Source organism: Callithrix jacchus, chromosome 1, assembly GCF_049354715.1.
Source record: "Callithrix jacchus isolate 240 chromosome 1, calJac240_pri, whole genome shotgun sequence".
NCBI lineage: Eukaryota > Metazoa > Chordata > Mammalia > Primates > Cebidae > Callithrix > Callithrix jacchus.
In genome coordinates this window covers 95,431,453-95,453,410 of record NC_133502.1, presented here as the reverse complement: position 1 = coordinate 95,453,410, position 21,958 = coordinate 95,431,453, and the positions used below count along the sequence as shown (strand labels likewise).

The following is a 21,958-nucleotide window of genomic DNA, read 5'->3' as shown; positions in this document are numbered from 1 at the left end:
TGGGATGATAAATCAGTTAATACTTTTACAACAGTCTAAAAACAGTAGTTTTAATTGTTTTGTGGAAGACTGGGGCAGTTGAAGAAACCTCTAAGACTCCAGCTCAGTTCAGGATAATGACAAGAACTCGACAGTGATTACACAATACATTGTACAGGGCAACTTTTCAGTAAATCTGCTGCATGTGTGCTCACTGGGATGAAATGGCTCTGCACACCCACAATGTGAGTGGGTTTCTAGTGCACCAGGAATGAAAAGTTACCAGCTACTAATGCATTTATGGAAAAATACACACAAATAAAAGCCAGGATATGTGGATAGAGGGAACAAGAACTCCAATTTCAGCACTGTTTTATGCTAATTTTACTTTCCACTTACCTAAATGAGAAGATAGGCCTACTTGAGGGCCATCAGTTAAATCTGTCTAATTCTGCTTGGTTTAAAGAAAAAAAAACTCTCATAACTTCACGGTATGCAGACGGAAGCTAGCTTCTTCACAGGGGCTGAAAACTTTTAATTTATTACTTCTCAACCATCTCCCTACCCTTGTCCTAAGTAACTAGAGCCTAGAGTAATGAGAGTTTGTTTAATCAAAATTGCTTAGCCTCCAGGTACATCTAAGAAGTCAATTCTCATTTTCTTGCTCTGTTTGGATACTTTCCTGAATGCTAATCTCAAAGACAGTGGCCAGATTTCAGCAGAAGCTACAAAAGAATTACTTTATAACTCTAAAAGCTGACATTTTATTAAGAGCTACAACAGAGGGTATGTGATACATTCACTTACTCTCCATTCATGAGCTCACAACTAGCTTTCCTTAGTCCCTGCGGTAAGTAAAATTTTTAAAAAAGAGTTTTGTGAAATAAAAGAATCTCTAATTATTACATACAAAGAGGATTTTTATCATTTCTAAGGATATGTAGAAACATGAGCCAAGTCTTGCAGGAACTGAGAAACTAACAAATTTGCCTTATTATATGTGATGTATAATCAAATGCTGAATATTTAGATGTCTGGTTAGCCCTTTATTTCACACACGGACTGAGATGAACATCAGTTGATTCTTAACTTTCAAGAATAAATAAATAAAGTTGCATTCAAAAAGCTAAAGGCTAAGATCTTTGGGATTTGTGTTTTTTGGGGTACATAAATTGAATCATGTGCAGAATGTGGAGGCACAATTGGACAACTGGAACAATGACAGACAAGCCACCTTGTCCATGTAGTCTGTGACCTGCAAACACTTCCTACTCCAGGAGTGGCAGATCTTGGCAGTTAAGAGCATGAGTACCCATGAGCTCTGGATTTGAATCCTGGCTAACCACTTGTGAGCTCTACAATCTCAGGTAAGTTACTCAACCTCTTAGCTTCTTCAACCAGCAAATGAGGACAATGATACTTACCTCACAGAATTATTTTAAGAATTAAATGAAACACTACCTGTGATTTTTCTCAGCCCAGTCCCTGGAACATTGTCAATGCTCAAGAAATGACAATGCTCATTACTGTTATCATCATGGCAGCTGTTTGTTCTCCTCCAATCATGTGCCATAAAAATGAAGGAAACTGTGGAATAGTGGGGACAGCAGAAATTGTGTCCATCATGCCTGTTCCAAATGGCCAAGGGTCTGAGGCTCAAGACCAGAGGAGGCCAAAGTATATTTCTAAATTCTAATGTTGGTGTCATTTTAGAGAAGGTCTATGCTTGTTTGTTTGATTTAATAGGAACAGATTAACTAAAAAATACTTTTCCTTTGCATAAATATTTAATGGAAAATATATGTGTATTCAAGGATACCTTAAGGGTAAATTTTAACTAAGACTCCCTTTTAAATAGATCTGCCACTCAGTTTAAGAGAGAGATTGTTTTTTTTTTCATTGCATTTAACATAAAATTATCAGCAAAATGAGGGAAAAGAAGATAGTTCATCATGTGGTTTACCTCTTTGACGCATCTCCTCAGTGTTGATGAGGGAGCATCTATATTTAGTGTGAGCTGAGCCCACACACAGATTATGGAGCAGACCAACATTTACCTGACATCGGCTCATTAGCAGGTGTGGGTGGCAGTTCGCTAGGTGTAAAAGGACCCTGGGTACAGGAAAAGGCAATGGCTCCCCTCTGGGGCTGCCCTTTCTCAGCTCCAGACACCTCAGTAGGAGAAAGCAGCATCTTCTCACTGAAAAGCTCCCATTAGCAGGGCAACCACAGAATTTCTTGTCCAAAAGGGATACTTTAGAGCTGCACTGTCTGGCAGTCTGCAGCCACATGTGGCTCTTTAAGTTAATTGAAATGGAATAAAATGGAAACTTCAGTTCCTCCATTATACTGGCCACACTTCCTGGGTTTGACAGGCACATGAGGCTAATGACTACCATAGTGGACAGAGCAGAAGTGGTACATTTCCAGTATCATGGCAAGTTCTCGCCGATGGCACCACACCAGCAAAAGAGAAGGGTGCCCATAAGGTGGGCTATCTGGACAACACGTGTGAACTGGAACCACACCCTGAGTAACTGGGGATATATAGCCACTCTATTCTTATGAAAGATATCTCATTTGGGCCTAGAATAAATGGGTATTTAAGAAACCAACCTGGCTGGGTATGGTGGCTTAAGCCTGTAATCCCAGCACTTTGGGATGCTGAGGTGGGTGGATCACAAGGTCAGGAGTTCAAGACCAGCCTGGTCAAGATGCTGAAACCCTGTCTCTACTAAAAATACAAAAATTAGCCAGGTGTGGTGGCATATGCCTGTAATCCCAGCTACTCAGGAGGCTGAGGCAGGGAATTGCTTGAACCTGGGAGGTGGAGGTTGCAGTGAGCCGACACTGCGCCACTTTACTCCAGCCTGGGTGACAGAGCGAGACTCCAACTCAAAAAAAAAAAAAAAAAAAAAGAAACCAACCCATTTCCCAAAGCACAGAGCAACTACAAGTCTATAGCATCAGCAGGCATGTGATGCCAGGAAGAAAGATGCTGTATGCAGAGTGTTTGGTATCTGAGGTCAAGTGTTCAACAGAATTTCCTGCAATGATGCAAATGCTCTGTAATCTACCCTATCCAATACAGTATTCCCCACTGATAGCCATCACAATTGGCTACTGAGCACTTGAAATATGGCAACTTGCTTGAGGAAATACATTTTTCATTTTATTCATTCATTAGACACCTACAGCCAGTGGCTATCAAACTGGATGGTGTGGCTTTAACAGGCAAATTGCACACTGGAGAGGAGAAATCAGGACTGTTCTAGCCAGGGTAATGTGGGTCAGGCGTGCTGTAGGATGCTGTATTAGGAAGCATAGAACAGCTTTAGAGTAAAGCAAAATGGCCCGATGGCTTTGATAACAAAACGGCACCCTACCTCTTTATTTGTGGAGGCTTCCGCGGGGTCACTGGGGTGAAGGGGTGTGCTTGATGACTCTGCACCCAAGGGTGAGGAGCTGCCAGGAGACGGAGACTAGAATACAGCAAGAGGAAACACAGTGAGAATTTGAGGGACTCGCCAGACCCTTAGCTGGGGGAAGGGGGCTGGGAGCAAAGAAGAATACAACCAAATGGACAACTGCGGTGTGGAGAAAACCTCTTAGAAAGGAGCTGCCAACTGTACATAAAACACTGTGTTTTTCAAGCTTTCTTTTTCAAGTCCTACCATGCTTTCAAAGGAGCTTTTCTAGCTCTGGGCTATTTTTTTCTCTTAGGCCAAATGTTGAAAGAAAATAGAGAAAAGGTTGACTATCAAAAGTCCTAAATGAACTTAGCTAAGGATATTACACAAATATATTTAAAACATTTTTTTCTTATTGATGGAGCCAAATATTTAGGGTACCAAACATCTTATAAAATCGCCTGCCCCAAATGATCCAAATGAAAAAGTAAAAATTAAAACATACATTTTTAAAGAAGTAGCTGGGCCTGATTTTGATGACTAGAAACTATACCACCTGTATTTTTTAAGTCAATTCAAATTTCAAATATTTTGTCCGATTTGGTCTACAGGCTATTGAAAATTCAGAGATATTTTAGCATCCAAACGTTACCTTGAATGCTCTTAGAACAGTTCAAAAATCCTTTGTCAAACAGTATATTTGAAAATAAGGCTGAGAAAAATTAGGCCCAGGGAGAATGGCCAAGTTAAGTATGGTATTGCCTGGGCTGATGGGACCCCAGCTCCCTCTGCAGGCAGGCCCTGCTAGATGTGAACAGGAAACTCCTAGGTCGGTGTATACAGAAGGTGTCCATAAATATCTACTGAATGAATGGGCAAATAAAACAAGCAAGTGCAGGGATGGGACTGACACAGGCCCGGAAAACACTCCCCAGCCAATCACCAATCACTGTTATGTGCTCCTGAAATCTTGGGAGATGAAAGGCATCTTCAGGTGAGCCACAGAGATGCTTAAGAATTCTGCAGTGATGGTCTTCTGAGAGGAAGGCTGCACTGCCTCACAGTCTGTTGGCAATGTTTGACAAAAGGCATAAAACACAGAGAAAAACCAAACACAGGTATATTCTCTCAGGAAGCATGGAGATGTGAGTGTCGGGAGGTAAGTCCTGGGCAAAGGAAGAAAAAAAACCCTAGTGCTTGCTTGAACCCATGTCTGATTTGTTGGGACTGGCCCCCTTTGGGAAGCTGAGGCACAGAGACATCAGTACAATATCTGCATGGAAAGGGAGAATGTTTCACACAGCAGTGGTGCTGGTGGCGGGAGGGCAGGTGGCATAGAAGCACACTGATAGACAAGGGAGAGCTTGGTAAGCACTGTGTGAAATTAAAAAAAAATATTTTCCAAAAAGTCTGAATCATGGAAAATATAGATGGTCACAAATGAACAGAAAGACAATGCAGTGAAATTCATTTTAATTCAGATGAAGAAGTTGTGTGATCCCAGTTTATTGTTGTGAGATTTCAATTTGTTTCTTATGACCTCATACACCTGATTCTAGGCAGGGAGGTGAGGACAATGAACGAACCCCTTAAACATTCACATGCAGACATCAGACACTCTGTGAGGAAGTCAAGAGGGCAGGCCCAGGGTAACAGCTGGTATAAAGAACCCCAGGCCCCACAGCCCCTGGCTGTAATGAAGTAGCCCCGCATGCCTTTGAGAAGAAACATACACAACTTTTATTTGGCACCCAAGAGAGCTGGTGGGTACTTGCTGATTTAGCTCTATGTTTGGCCTACTCCCAATTAATGTAGTAAAGTCTTTATGAGAATTTAATGCCTTTAAATTTCCCCAGTTTTACAAATCTAAAGAGCTTCTTTGGATATGTATGGTTCTATTTTTTCCCCCAAGTAATTTTCTGTCACAAAGATTTTAAGGGTCTGGCCCCCAGGGAACCTGGTGCAGCTGGATTTTCTTTAATTGCTTGGTTTGAGGGCTGTACCACACCTTCATTAAAAACAATCCTCCAGACAGTCTCACATTTCCCATTTCTCAATTGCTCCAAATCTTCTAAAAATAAATTCTTTACAACATTATGGGGACCAGATGATCTTAGGATGATGTAAGAAGACAGGTTATACAGACAGTGAGCAGGGGCATGGAAGAGGGAGCCTGGACCCCATAGGAGTGAGGTCACTGCTACAGAGCACCCACATGGGACAGGGGGAGGAGGCACAGATGGGCCTGCAGTGGGCACTGACCTAGCAGATATTCTCGATGGACCCACACCAACCTCATCAGGGACCCTCAGACCTCACGTGCTCTAGCCTTTGGCACATGCTTGAGCTCATTCAAGTTTCCTCCTGTTTGAATGTGCAATTAATGACTTCCACCTAGAAAGTTCTCCCTCCTTCTTTTCTACATTCAATGTTCAGTTCAAAAGCACTCATCTTGCTGAAGCTTCTGCAGACTATTCACAGTACATTTCCTCTCTCCATGGCCACGTGCCATGCTGTGTAACCATCTGTTCACGTGTATGTCCCTTCTCCCCCAAGAGCTCTCAGGAGGTAGGGAGCTTGTCTTGTTCATGTTCATCATCCAACTGCCTCACCTTGGGTGTTATAAACAGTAGTTACTCAGTAAATGTTTACTGAATAAATGGCTTCAATTTATTCTAGCTTTACAATGTTTTTCAACTTGCATAGGAAGCAGATATGTTACAGATATGCACCCAATGCTTTCTTCATGTTTTAGTGGCCAATGGTAGGCCCTTTCCTGATACAGCATCCCTCTAGTGTTGTGTGTAGAACATTCAATTTGCAGTTTTTTTAACTAAAAAACTTATTTTATTTTATTTTTTTTAGAGACAGGATCTAACTGTGTTGCCCAGGCAGGTCTTGAACTCCTGGACTCAAGCAATCCTCCTGCCTCGGCCTCCCAAAGCACAGGGGCTACAGGTGTAAGCCACTGTGCCTGGCCTCAATCTGCATTTTGAATTAGAGAAATGGTCTTCACCTTTGATGACTGTCACCTGAGTTCCAAGGAAGCTCTTTTGATACAGAAAGCTGTCTCCAAATGAGAGAGGACCCCATCTAATGGAAGCCTAAAAATCACCACCCCATCACCTAAATGTTAAGGGTGGACAAATAGTTTCAAAACAGACATGACCCCATGAAGCCTAAACAATGGTGTTAGTGTTTAACTCATCTCAAATGTCTGCTTAACAAGACCTTTGTCCATTACCTCCACCTTCCACCTTGATATACTCTTAAAAATGGAGGAAAACAATAGAAGTTACATAATACTGCTAACTTCCAAAGAATTCATTGGAGGCAAAATTTAGCCAATGAAATATGGTAGAAAAAGTAAAATTATTATCACATATATCTCTATCTGGAGTCTCATGCCTTCTGGGCTGCTGGATGGATGTACAACTTTAAGCAAATGAGACCATTTGCTTGTGAGGGTGGGATGCAAATGTGGGGTGGAGAGTTCACAAAGGTAAATCCTGAACCTGGACATCTATCTAGGATGCAGTGCTCAGAGATGACTCACCAGCAACTCTCTGTTCTACATAATTACAAGGTCTCCTTAAGCTAACAACTCATCTTCTACAGATTATGTTCTAGCAGATTCTCTATAGCTACAATCTAAGTTTTACCACCATAGCTCTGGGATTCCACAAAGCAGAGCTTCCAGCCTCAAGAACAGTTCCTGAACGTCAGACAAGAAATGTATCATCCTGTCCGTTGGCACTGAGGCCAGAGGTGGGTAAAGCACACAAAAGTATCCTAAGGCAAAGCTGATCATTGATTTTAATTCTTTTTTTTTGAGATAGAGTTTCACTCTCTTTGCTCAGGGTGGAGTACATTGGTGTGATCTTGGCTCACTGCAACCTCTGCCTCCTGGGTTTAAGTGATTCTCTTGCCTCAGACTACCAAGTAGCTGGGACTACAGGCACACATCACCACACCCAGCTAATTCTTGTGTTTTTGGTAGAGATGGGTTTCATCATGTTGGCCAGGCTAGTCTCAAACTCCTGACCTCGAGTGATCTGCCTGCCTCAGCCTCCCAAAGCATTGGGATTATCACGGCACCTGGCCTCATTTTAATTCTGACTGAGCATCTCTTAGGGGCAAAGACTGCACTACTTGTGGCAGTGGGGAGACATACAAATAGGTCCTGGAACTTTCAGGTTATGTTTGAAGGGGAGAGAAGCAGCACCACAAGTTATTGTTATTTATTTATTCCTTCAACAGACCTACATCTCAGTGCCTATCTGTGTTCCTAACACTGGGCCAGGAAGCAAAGAGAAAGGAGACATGTTTTAGAGAATGGGAGGAGACAGATATGGAAAGGCAGGGACCCAGCAGGTGGCCAGGATTTTCATCTATACAGTGGGGACACAGAGGGAGTGGTCAGTTCTGTAGCAGGAGAGGGGTGTGCATCAGGCAATGCTTCGTGGGGAGGTAGTGCTTCAGCTGAATCCCGAACACTATGTGGTCTTCATAGAGTAGCATGAGTCAGGAAAGCAGGGGAAGATACTGGAAACAGAGGCAGGGAGGAGGAAAAGCACAGCTCTGGCAGGTGAGAAACAAGGCTGAAGAGCTGGGTGGGGACTAGCGTCTGGAGCCCCATGGAGGATGGCACAAGGTGTTACCAGCAGCTACAGCTCAGCAACTAGTCTTTGTCCCAGGAGTGGATTGTGTGTGTGTGTGTGTGTGTGTGTGTGTGTGTGTGTGTGTCACAGGGCTGCTTTCCTCATTAAAGAATCTCAATACAGGCACTCAGAACTATTTCCTGAGTTGAACTGGAAGATCTAAAGGAGGGAGGGATTGAGTTACCACTCTCACCATTCAGAGATCTGCAGAAAGAAACTTTTACAATTAGGAAAAGTAGATGGTATGATAATAAGAATCCACCAAAGCTGGAGGTTAAGGGTTCTTGCCTCCTTCCAAATAGATGATGAACAATGTTCTGTTCTAGAAAGGCCTGAGGTCTGGGGCAGGACCTCAGAGAGCAGGGCCATGATGTGGAGAGAGATTCAGGGATCTTGAAAGACTTTTGGAGAAATTCTAGTAAAGAGACACACAAAAAGTGAGTTCTATGTGGGCCATTAATTCAACACTGAAATGCTGACAGTGCCAGAAAAAAACCCAGATACCTGCCTCCCACAAATCTTTCAGGGGAGATAAGAATATAGGTTAGAAATACAGGATGACTTCTGTAAACAGTGGTCACTGTCTGAGTCACTGCAGAAGAACAAAAGTTTTAATGGCACAAAAAGTCACAAATGAGCCAACTACTTATAATGTGCTATAGTTTGAGTGTGTTCCTTAGAATTCTTGTGCTAGAAACTTGTTCTTTAGTGCAGCAATGTTGAGATGTAGAACTTTTGGAAGGTGACTGGGTCATGAGAGCTCTACTCTCATGAATGGAGTGATACATTCATGAATTCATGGATTAAGGGGTTACTGAAGGAGTGGGTTAGTTATTGTGAGAGTGGGGCTATTATAAAAGTCAGTTTGGCAATTCCTCGTGAACCCCCTTAAACATGTGATGCCCTAAACTGCTTCAGAACTCTGCGGAGTAGTCCCCACTAGCAAGAAAGCCCTTACCAGTTGTGGCCCCTCCACCTTGGACTTCCCAGCCTCCAGAACTAACAGAAAATGGACTAAGACACAATATCAATGCCCACCTGAACGGTCCTCCACCCCAAATACTAGCATCTATTTATCTGGTCCACATCTTTGTCAACTGGTCTTCTGTTGACTGTTGGGACCATCTGGCATTACAAGGTAAAAACAAAACAAAAATAAATAATAGCAAATAAGGTACAGATGTACAAATATTGTAAAAATAAATAGATGGATAGCAGAACTGCAAAAAGTTGAAGAAGACAAAGTTGAAGTCTTGCTCAAGCCAGCTACTGACAATGGAGAAACTGACGGGGTTGCACTGGTTAATGAAGGAGTGATGAATGGAAAGAGTGGTAACATTAGAGGTGCTTTGAAAGAGAATGACTGAAATATCAAATAATTAAGAAAGGCCCCTAGGAAAACTGAGTCGGTACCTAAATATTTTTGCTGAAATGTCTCTTTTTATGATTGAGATGACCCTTTCTGAACATGCTCCAAAAGTCACATGTGAATTGCGTGATTCAGCGACTTTCTTTTGAAAAAAAATTATAACTAAGATCAATACTACATCATATACAATTGGTACTATGCCTCTATTTTATGAATTCGTGTACAGTTGGAACTACAACCTAGATGTTGATAGTCAAAATGTAAACTAAGGTTATATTTATAATTTTTAGTATTGCTTTTCAAGGTAAAGTTCTAACTAAGTCACTTCTTACCCATACATTGAGAATGCTGGTCCTCATTTCAAATGAATGAATGTTAAGTAGCCTTTCAAAGGTACACATAGGCAGGGATTCCTTAGAACACCTCTGCCCCAGTGGCTGAAGTGGCATGACGGCTGCTGAGACAGGCAAGAACAGAGAGCCCTAGAGCAAGGGGCGGAGAGGCCACCTACACTGGCTGGGCCAGAAACCCTTCTAGTGGAAGAGACACAGAATCATCTGCCATCACAGTACTTGGGACTTCAAAGGCTCTGGAATAAAGCCTATTGGTTGAAAAACCAAGCAACTCCTAAGACAATGGGTTTAGTCCTCAAAGCCACTATTACCTGCTTTCCTATATTAGGATCCATTTTGAAAAGTATAGGAACACAGTTACGTTTCTCCCTTGAAGTTTTTTTTTTTTTTAATGAAGTCTTGCTTTGTTGCCCAGATTGTAGGGAAGTGGTGTTATCTCAGTTCACTGCAACCTCTGCCTCCTGGGTTCAAGGATTCTCCTGCCTCAGCCTCCCAAGTAGCTGAATTACAGGTGCCCACCACAACACCCAGACAATTTTTGTATTTTCAGTAGAGACGGGGTTTCACCAGTTGGCTAGACTGGTCTCTAACTCCTGACCTCAAGTGATCCACCTGGCTCAGCCTCCCAAAGTGCTGGGATTACAGGCATGAGCCACTGCTATACCAGGCCCCTTCAAATGTTTTTAATTTTATATTGCAGCTGAACAAGGTAACTTATGTTTCAGGATACCGAGGTGATTAAATGCTTAAGTCTCAGCATCTGGCAGATCAGAGTCTGAATTCTGGCTATCACTCATGGCTCTGACCCTGGGCAGGTCATCCATCCTCTCTGATACTTCCTGAGAAATGGGGAAGCAGCTACCACCCGCCTCCTAAGTGGCCATGAGGATTAGTTGGTGATAATGCACACTAGGGGTGGGTTCAGTGCCTGGGCAAAGCATGCAAGTCTTTTATAATTCCAACAGTTAGAAAGCTTATTTCAGCCCTCTGGGAGAGTGCACACAAGGACAACAAACACCTACAGGGATGTTTTCTTCATCTTGTTTCCTTCCTTATTAAAATTTTATTCATGGATAAAACTGAAAATCAAAAAGGCTCTATAAAATCATACCAAGATTCTACATTAATTCATAAGCCTCAACACTCTTAATGGTCTATTGGTAATAAGAGCTTATTACTGGCTAAAGCTAGAGGGTATATATAACTGCTGTGTGCATCTTCTGGCATGTCCACTATCTCCCAACCAAGACAGCATTTCCAAATATAAGGGTTGAGGGTGATGCCATTATAGTGATTGATTTACAAAAGAGAATCAGGACATATGCATGCCTCTACTGTTAATTTATAGCACAGCTCACACATGACCTTGGCACACCACTGATTAGGACACCTGGTGAAATATCCCAGCCAGCCCTAGCCAACCTTAATGAGTTCCAGCCCATGTTGGCCTCTTTCCTCCAATGAAACTCAGCGGCAAAAATTCATGGTAATGAAAGGCAGGCGAACATAATTCTTTAAAATGTACAGTTTTGCCAAATCCATCTGCGACTGAGTTATTTAGTAATTTCACATATGTAGAACAATACAGAGAACCTGAGAGTAAGGTGTTTGGTTTTTATTCCTTGAGTAAGCAGCCAACCTGCTGCATGAGACTATAGCACTAAGAGCCCATGAACTCCTTCACCAGACACCTGTCATTAAGTACCTATTTACTGTCATTTAAAATGCACGTTTAAAAAGCTCTGAAGAAGTCAAACCTCAGTTCAAAAATCTTTAGTCGGGGGAGGACTCAAGATGGCGCTGTGAGAACAACCCAGGATTGAGGCTCTCGCTGGATTCGCAGAGAGGGTGAGTCGGGGACGCATTTCCAGATGGACCTTTGTTGCCCACAGAACGGGGAAATTCCCAGATATAAAACAAATGCGGGACGCCAGCCAGAGATCTTGACTGGTGTAGCCAGCAGCTGGTGCGGCTGCGGCCTGTGCCGGAGCGCAGAGGCGCTCCACAGAGTTCCACACAAAAGCGCACTGTTCCGGGTGCCCTGTTGAACTGGCAACCTGAGACCTGAGAGGGCTGAACTTGAGATTGAACGGGACTTGAACAGTGAGCCAGCCCAGGACAAAGCGTTAGGGGTAGCGCAGTGCGACAAACAAAACGGCGATTCCAAACACTCGCTGTTAGGAGGTTCCCTTAAAGCGCAGCTCCGTGCAGGAGGGGCATTCGCCATTACTGAGGCAATCAGCCCCTACTGAGGTACACGCCCATTGCTGACGCAGCCTGATGTTGCCGAGGCAACCCAGTACAACAGAGAGACTCCGCCGCAGGGCGGAGCCCGCGGCGGCAGAGCGGAGACCGCAGCAGAAGCGCAGAGCCTGCAGAAACAGGGCGAACCTCACACCAGCAGGGCGGAGCCTCGGCAGGACAAGACTGCCTCCTAGCTGGGCAGGACAACCCGGTGGACACTCAAAAATAAAGCCCCAACCCCTTCAGAAAGAGCAGCTGAGAAAAAAAGGGCTTTTTAATGAGTTCTGTTGCAGCAGAATTAAACATAGCAGCCTAACAGCCCTGAATGAACATCAGAGCTCACAGCTCAGCACTTGAGCTCCTATAAAGTACAGACTGTCTCCTCAAGCAGCTCCCTGACCCCTCTATATCCAAAAGACTGACATTTGGCAGGCATCATTCTGGGACAAAGATAGCAGAAAAAGAAACTGGTAGCATCCCTACTGTTCCGCAGCTGCTATAGGTGTACCCCAGACAAGCAGGGCCTGGAGTGGACCTCAGCAGTCGTACAGCGAAGGAACTAGACTGGTAGAAGGAAAACCAAGTAACAGAAATACTTCATCATCAACAATCTGGGTGTCCACCCAGAGACCCAATCGAAAAGTCAGCAACTACACAGACGACAGGTGGATAAGTCCACAAAGATGAAAAGAAACTAGCGCAAAAGGAGGAAAACACCCGAAAACAGAACACCTCGCCTCCTAGAAAGGACCAAAACTCCTCACCAGCAAGGGAACAAAGCTGGATGGAGAATGACTGTGACGAAATGATGGAATTAGACTTCAGAAGGTGGAAAATGAGAAACTTTTGTGAGCTAAAAGAACATGTTTCAAATCAATGCAAAGAAACTAAGAACCTTGAAAAAAGATTCGAGGAAATGATAACAAGAATGGATAACTTAGAGAGGAATATGAATGAATTAAAGGAGATGAAAAACACAATACGAGAACTTCGTGAAGCATGCACAAGTTTCAATAGCCGAATTGACCAAGCAGAAGAAAGAATTTCAGAAGTCGAAGATCAACTCAATGAAATAAAACAAGAAACCAAGATTAGAGAAAAAAGCGCAAAAAGGAATGAACAAAGTCTCCAAGAAATGTGGGACTATGTGAAGAGACCTAACCTACGTTTAATAGGCGTACCAGAAGGGGATGAAGAGAATGAATCCAAGCTGGAAAATACTCTTCAGGACATCATCCAGGAAAATTTCCCCCACCTAGCAAGACAGGCCAACACTCAATTGCAGGAAATACAGAGAACACCACAAAGATATTCCGCAAGAAGAGCAACCCCAAGGCACATAATCGTCAGATTCAACAAGGTTGAAATAAAGGAGAAAATACTAAGGGCAGCCAGAGAGAAAGGTCGGGTCACCCACAAAGGGAAGCCCATCAGACTCACAGCAGATCTCTCGGCAGAAATTCTGCAAGCCAGAAGAGAGTGGGGGCCAATATTCAACATCCTTAAAGAAAAGAACTTTCAACACAGAATTTCATATCCAGCCAAACTGAGCTTCAGAAGTGAAGGAAAAATAAAATCCTTTGTGAACAAGCAAGTACTCAGAGAGTTTGTCACCACAAGGCCTGCTTTACAAGAGCTCCTGAAAGAGGCACTACACATAGAAAGGAACAACCAGTAACAGCCATTCCAAAATCACACTAATTGCTAAAGAGCATCAACATAATGAAGAATCTACAACAACTAACGGGCAAAACAGCCAGCTAGCATCAAAATGGCAGTATCAAATTCACACATAACAATACTAACCCTAAATGTAAATGGACTAAATGCACCAATCAAAAGACACAGACTGGCAAATTGGATTAAAAGCCAAAACCCATCAGTGTGCTGTATCCAGGAAACCCATCTCACATGCAAGGATACACAAAGGCTCAAAATAAAGGGATGGAGGAAGATTTACCAAGCAAATGGAGAGCAAAAAAAAAGCAGGAGTTGCAATTCTCATCTCTGATAAAATAGATTTTAAAGCAACAAAGATCAAAAGAGACAAAGAAGGCCATTACATAATGGTAAAAGGGTGATACAACAAGAAGAGCTAATGATCCTAAACATATATGGACCCAACACAGAAGCACCCAGATACATAAGGCAAGTTCTTAAAGACTTACAAAGAGACTTAGACTCCCACACAATTATAGTGGGAGACTTTAACACCTCACTGTCAATATTAGACAGATCAACCAGACAGAAAATCAACAAGGATATCCAGGGCTTGAACTCAGACCTGGAGCAAGCAAACCTGATAGACATCTACAGAACTCTCCACCCCAAATCCACAGAATATACATTCTTCTCAGCACCACATCACACCTACTCTAAAATTGACCACATAATTGGAAGTAAAGCACTGCTCAGCAAATGCAAAACAACTGAAATCATAACAAACAGTCTCTCCGACCATAGTGCAATCAAGTTAGAACTCAGAATTCAGTAACCGACCCAGAACCGCACAGCTTCATGGAAACTGAACAACTGGCTCTTGAATGTTGACTGGATAAACAATGAAATGAAGGCAGAAATAAAGAAGTTCTTCGAAACCAACGAGAACGAAGACACAACATGCCAGAATCTCTGGGACACATTTAAAGCAGTCTCTAGAGGAAAGTATATAGCAATAAGTGCCCATATGAGAAGAATGGAGAGATCCAAAATTGACACCCTATCGTCAAAATTGAAAGAGCTAGAGGAGCAAGATCAAAAAACTCAAAACAGCAGAAGACAAGAAATAACTAAGATCAGAGCTGAACTGAAGGAGATTGAGACAAGAAAAACCCCCCAAAAAATCAATAAATCCAAGAGCTGGTATTTTGAAAAGATCAACAAAATAGACAGACCACTAGCCAGATTGATTAAAAAGAAAAGAGAGAACAACCAAATAGATGCAATAAAAAATGATAAAGGGGAAATCACCACAGATTCCACAGAAATTCAAACCATCATAAGAGAATATTACAAACAACTCTACTCACATAAGCTAGCAAACCTGGAAGAAATGGATAAATTCCTGGACTCCTGTGTCCTCCCAAGCCTAAACCAGGAGGAAGCTGAAACTATGAACAGACCAATAACAAGGGCAGAAGTCGAGGCAGAAATTAAGAGCCTACCACACACAAAAAAGCCCAGGTCCAGACGGGTTCACAGCCGAATTCTACCAGACACACAAAGAGGAGCTGGTACCATTCCTTCTGAAACTATTCCAAATAATCCAAAAAGAAGGAATCCTTCCCAAATCATTCTATGAGACCAATATCATCCTGATACCAAAACCCAGCAGAGACCCAACAAGAAAAGAAAACTTCAGGCCAATATCCATGATGAACATAGATGCAAAAATCTTCAATAAAATATTGGCAAGCCGATTGCAACAGCAAATCAAGAAACTTATTCATCATGATCAAGTAGGATTCATACCGGGGATGCAAAGGCTGGTTCAACATACGCAAGTCTATAAATGTAATTCACCACATAAACAGAACCAAAAACAAAAACCACATGATTATCTCAATTCATGCAGAGAAGGCATTTGACAAAATTCAACAGCCCTTTGTGCTAAAAACCCTCAATAAACTCGGTATCGATGGAACATATCTCAAAGTAATAAAAGCTATTTATGACAAACCAACAGCCAATATCATACTGAATGGGCAAAAACTGGAAGCATTCCCTTTGAAATCCGGCACTAGACAAGGATGCCCTCTTTCACCACTCCTATTCAATATAGTACTGGAAGTTCTAGCCATAGCAATCAGGCAAGAAAAAGAAATAAAGGGTATTCAAATAGGAAAGGAGGAAGCCAAATTGTCTCTATTTGCAGACGACATGATAGTATACCTAGAAGACCCCATCGCCTCAGCCCAAAAACTCCTGAAACTAATAAGCAACTTCAGCAAAGTCTCAGGATATAAAATCAATGTACAAAAATCACAAGCCTTCCTCTACACCAATAACAGACTTAAAGAAAGCCAAATCAAGAACGAACTGCCATTCACAATTGCTACAAAAAGAATAAAATACCTTGGAATACAACTCACAAGGAATGTAAGGGACCTCTTCAAGGAAAACTATAAACCACTGCTCAACGAAATCAGAGAGGACACAAACAGATGGAGAAACATTCCATGTTCATGGTTAGGAAGAATTAATATCGTAAAAATGGCTATACTGCCCAAAGTAATTTACAGAATCAATGCTATCCCCATCAAGCTACCATTGACTTTCTTCACAGAACTGGAGAAAACCACCACGAACTTCATATGGAACCAAAAGAGAGCCCGCATAGCCAAGTCAATTCTAAGCAAAAAGAACACAGCCGGGGGCATCACACTACCAGATTTCAAACTATACTACAAGGCTACAGTAATCAAAACAGCATGGTACTGGTACCAAAACAGAGATATAGACCAATGGAACAGAACAGAGGCAACAGAGGCAACACAACATATCTACAACCATACAATCTTTGATAAACCTGTCAAAAACAAGCAATGGGGAAAGGATTCCCTGTTCAACAAATGGTGTTGGGAAAACTGGCTAGCCATGTGCAGAAAGCAGAAACTGGACCCCTTCCTGACACCTTACACTAAAATTAACTCCAGATGGATTAAAGACTTAAACATAAGACCTGGCACAATAAAAACCCTAGAAGGAAATCTAGGCAAAACTATCCAGGACATAGGAGTAGGCAAGGACTTCATGAACAAAACACCAAAAGCATTGGCAACAAAAGCCAAAATAGACAAATGGGACCTAATGAAACTCCACAGCTTCTGCACGGCAAAAGAAACAGTCAATAGAGTGAATCGGCAACCAACAGAATGGGAAAAAATTTTTGCAAAGAACTCAAACAGATTTACAGGAAAAAAACAAACAAGCCCATTCAAAAGTGGGCAAAGGATATGAACAGACACTTTACGAAAGAAGACATATATGAGGCCAACAATCATATGAAAAAATGCTCATCGTCACTGGTCATCAGAGAGATGCAAATCAAAACCACATTGAGATACCATCTCACACCAGTTAGAATGGCGATCATTAAAAAAATCTGGAGACAACAGATGCTGGAGAGGATGTGGAGAAAAAGGAACACTTTTACACTGTTGGTGGGAGTGTAAATTAGTTCAACCACTGTGGAAGACAGTGTGGCGATTCCTCAAGGCCTTAGAAATAGAAATTCCATTTGACCCAGCAATCCCATTACTGGGTATATATCCAAAAGAATATAAGTCGTTCTACTATAAGGACACATGTACACGAATGTTCATTGCAGCACTGTTTACAATAGCAAAGACTTGGAATCAACCCAAATGCCCATTGATGATAGACTGGATTGGAAAAATGTGGCACATATACACCATGGAATATTATGCAGCAATCAGAAATGATAAGTTTGTGTCATTTGTAGAGACATGGATGAATCTGGAGAACATCATCCTCAGCAAACTGACGCACGAACAGAAAACGAAACACCGCATATTCTCACTCATAGGTGGGTGATGAAAAATGAGAACACATGGACACAGAGAAAAGAGTACTAAACACTGGGGTCTATTGGGGGGAAATGGGGAGGGCCAGTGGGAGAGGGAGGTGGGGAGGGATAGCCTGGGGAGAAATGCCAAATGTGGGTGAAGGGGAGAAAGGAAGCAAAACACACTGCCATGTGTGTACCTATGCAACTGTCTTGCATGTTCTGCACATGTACCCCCAAACCTAAAATGCAATAAAAAAAATAAAATAAAAAAATCTTTAGTCACTCTTTTGCTTACAGAACAAATTCTAGACTCTTTACATAAGCACTTAAGGCACTCCAAGGGTTGGCCTCAATTCTTTTACTATTATTTTCCCCCTTCTACTTCCTATTCTCTTTCACCAATCCAAACTGAACTACTTTCTGTTCCCAGCATATCACCTGCGTTTCTGCACAGTGTCTTTCTTTATGCTCTTGTCTGAACTCCTCACATACAGGAAGCTACAGCAGTCCATCTCCATTTCAAGTAGAATTTCTTTCATGCAGGCTACTCAGTTATCTTAAGGGAAAGGAAACCCCCTCTTGTAAGAACTGTCTGCATGCATTTTATCTGCACCATTCTTATGGTGCCTTACTATCTCCCTTCTATTTTATAAAAATATAATGCTACAGGACAATAATTATAAGTACAATATTTTAATACACACCACAAAGGCAGAATTTATCGTTAGCTTAAAGGTTTCCTCTCTAAGTGCCTCATACAGAGACCCCATGAAATATATAGCAGGAGTTAAATAAATGGGTTGAATGAGTGGAAGCATGCATAGACAACCATCTTGTTGCATTGGAGGAAAAGGAAACAAAAAATAGGTTTATATACAGAGTGGGTCTGAACGCATGCAGCATTACCTCTCAAGGTCCACTGTTCTCAGATAGCTTTGCACTTATGCTTCTGGTTTATCCAGCTTTTTCTCTTTTCTCACATCAATGTACATTGTTTCCCTCACTGATCCAAGTGTTTTAGATTAACTTATTCCACATTTGAATTATTTTTAAAAACCCCAAATATATGATTAGTTTTTTTCTTGCCCCAAGAAATGTTTGTGCTTCTAAAAATTGAAACTGGTTAAGAAATCCATAATTATTCAGTCTCAATTTAAACTATATTATCAATGCACATTTGTATTTCTTTAATGTGGTGAAGTAGAAAGTTATAATGGCATTGTAGGGGCATAATTATGTCATTAAAATGATAATAGCCTGGGCTTAATGAAGTGTTTTATATACACATTTATAATGAATTCAATTAATACCATTGAAACATTTTGAGATAACCATCAGCTATTCTAACCATTTTTGTTCTCTCTTTTCCCACAGGCAAAGCCCTCCTGTTCCCAACTCCAAGTTGGTTAAACCGATGTTAAAGGTATAGGTTGATGACCTGGATTATTCGAAGCCTCAGAGAGCATTGCACAGCAGCAATCTCCTCCAACAGAGGGTGACTCGTCACCAGAGTCCACACAAATAATTCATTTTCTCACTCTCAGAAAGCTTCTGAAGACGTGTTCTTAAAGGCAAAAAAATTAACCAATTACTACATCAGTGTAAGGGTGACACAAGTTCTCATCTGATAAAGCTGACCTAAAACAGAGGTTCTCTCTTCCCCCTTTCAAACAGCCTCACTGAATACAACCGAAATGCATTACAATTTGGAAAAATGAAGGAGTCTTTTTATTCATTTCCACATTTAAGTCCATCCATTCCTTGATGATGTTCCCATACTCATTCCCAGACCACTGGCCCTTAGCTCTATGGGAGAAAAAAACCAAAGCCACTTTTAATTCCTATTAAGAGATGCAGCTAAGAACACAATGGGATTTGCTGAAATAGCCACATTACCTGCTAAGAACAGTCATAGTGACCATTTACAGACTGCTTACTATGTGTGCCAGGCACTGTACAAGGGTACATTATATCCACTATACCTCGCTGACTAGCACAGCAGTTCCTATATGCAAGGTGCTAATCTCTGTTTGTTTTCATTAGCATTGCAGAAGCACAAAACACAACACAGAGCATAGAATTGAAGGTACAGTGCCCAAAGTGACTAATTTATTAGAATGTGGAGAATCAGAATGCAGCACCGATGGGGAGAAAGCAAGGAGCACAACCCCTTTCCAAGCACCCCTTCTGAGTGGTTGAGCAGCCTTTGCTCTGTCCTGGCCCTCTTGGACTTCTAAGCCTCAGGCAAACCTGATTCCATGCCTCTTTTCTGGGGTAATGCACACTCCCCATCTTTATTCCTGCTGTACTAACTCCTGCCATCAAAGGAAATGCAGAGACCAACTTACAACATGACAGGATGAGAAGAAGAAAATAAAAAGCAAAGCAGCAAATGTGGTTTTCAAGCCTTATGATCCACCTACCTCTCCTTCATGACACTCAAATTGGTACATCCAAAAGTTCTCCATCTTTCCAGGTGCTGTTTGGCCAGCTCTAGAGTCTCCACTTGTGAGCTGAGGCTAACTCCTGACCTCAGTACTCAGGTGAGTTTTTTCCCGTGGTGTTAGATGCCCGAGTCAATCGTGCAACTGGTAACAGGAGATGTTACCACCTCCCAGCATGTCCGACCCCTCCGCATTAACACCTCACTGCCTGAATGGCCCAGGCAGTCGTGCGTCACTGCTGGGCATCAGCAGCTGATGTTTCTGAGAAGGGACTGGCCTATCCCTCCTAGCAGCGGCACCTACTATTTCTGGAGAAAATAAACTCGGCTCTGAACTGCTACCAGAAACTTTCACACACCCCAAACTCTGCTACGTTTATAGAACCTGTGAAAAAGCATCCAGCTCATGTGGAAAGAAGGGGTGGGAGTCGGGGGAAAAGAGGTTCTCTCAGGACCTCCATCAGGATGAATTGGGAATGTGGGAAGAGGCTGGAGGACACTGCAGCAAGGCAGGGGCCATACCTCTGGCCACAGGAAGTCTCTTCACCTTTACCAAGAGCCTGTGACAGCCTCATACTGCAGTCTGAATAAGGCGTATGGCAAGCCAGTGACACCAACACAGAAGAGAGCTGCCTCCAGGGCCAGCATGGTTTGAACCAACCCAACAGATAATCCTACACTGGGCTCAAAAGCTGGATTGTATATGCTGGTCCAGACTAGACCAAAGGAAAGTCAAGACAAACATGGGTAGAACTGAGCTGGAGGGAGGAGCTCTTGGAAACAGAGGCAACAGTGTGGTTCTGAAGGCAGGAGGCAGACAGACAGACCTCCACAGAGAGACACCCCCAGAGGTAACCAGCCTCTCACTGATCTGTGGCGATGGGGAAGGATGTGGATGAATAAAAAACACTCATCTGAATAGATGACTTTAGCCTTCTTTCTCATCAAATCCTTTACCAGGCATGCTGGCAGGTCTTTCTGTGAGCCTACCTGTTTGGTTAATGTGCTATGACAGGACCAAAGGGTAGAAAAAAGAGACATAAAGGGCCTGTGAGCAATCCACAGCTGGCAAATCCTCCCACACTAGTTGACAGTTTCCTGTGCTGTGGACAAGCTCTGCAGGCCAAAGTGAGAAACAAGGCCAGAGAGAGGGTGTCCTTGGGCACTGCCCTCTCCCTCTTCATTGTTCTGGCATTTCTGACCACTATTCCTGGCAGTCTGATTGCACCTACTCTAATCCAGATCAGTGGGATGCAAGTCCCATAGCTGTTAGCCACCATTCCAGAAAGCCCTTTCTAAATGGTGAGCACTGCAGGAGGTATCTCTTCCTACTTCACAGCTCTGGGCATCTCTCAAAATACTTTCCTCTTTCTATTAATTATTTAAAAAGAGAAAATCTTGGGGTGTTGATTCTCAAGAGTCCAGACTGAATACTCCCTACCATTTAACTCTCTCTAGCCCATGGTGCAGCTGTTTCCCCCATTATCACAATTGAAAATTGCACTGGTTTCCATTTATGAACTGCTCAGAACAGGGTGGGTGAAGCTGCTTAGAGTGTTCACTGCTGCTGTGAAAAGCTTGCAACTTTTTCAGTTATTACTCAGAAATGACCAGCACATGTAAGTCACTAGTCAGACTCCAAGAAAACTGCCAGGTCTTCTGGAAAGTTATAGAAAGCATCTATCCAGTGTCCTATTGGCACAAAAGAACTTAGAATTCTTTCCCTGGCTCTTTTGTTTTCATTCTTTCTTCCCTTTCATGTTCATTCTGCACCTGAAACCTATTTAATTATTCATCACCGCCTTCTCCATCCCTCATCAATAATGGATAACACCTGTGATGGAAATCTTCCCCCAGCAGTGCAAAGACGGTTAAGATGGAAGCATGAGGATCCACGTGCCACATGCAAGGGAGAAACAAAGCACCCAGATGCTGGCCAGTCTCAAGGCCTGCTCTCTCCTGCATGGCT

General features: G+C 42.5%; 1 protein-coding gene across 5 annotated transcripts in view; it reads right to left on the bottom strand.

Moving 5' to 3' along the window:
• Window positions 1-21,958, bottom strand: part of APBA1 (amyloid beta precursor protein binding family A member 1) — a 229,307-nt gene that overhangs the window by 39,882 nt on the left and 167,467 nt on the right. For 4 of the 5 annotated variants that reach the window (XM_035302864.3, XM_002742872.6, XM_008995874.5 and 1 more), the window contains one exon: window positions 3,366-3,461. The exons of the other annotated variant lie outside the window; for it this stretch is intronic. In XM_035302864.3, coding sequence (XP_035158755.1) covers window positions 3,366-3,461 — 96 coding nt within the window. The remainder of the gene's footprint in view (window positions 1-3,365; window positions 3,462-21,958) is intronic. 5 annotated transcript variants of the gene reach the window in all.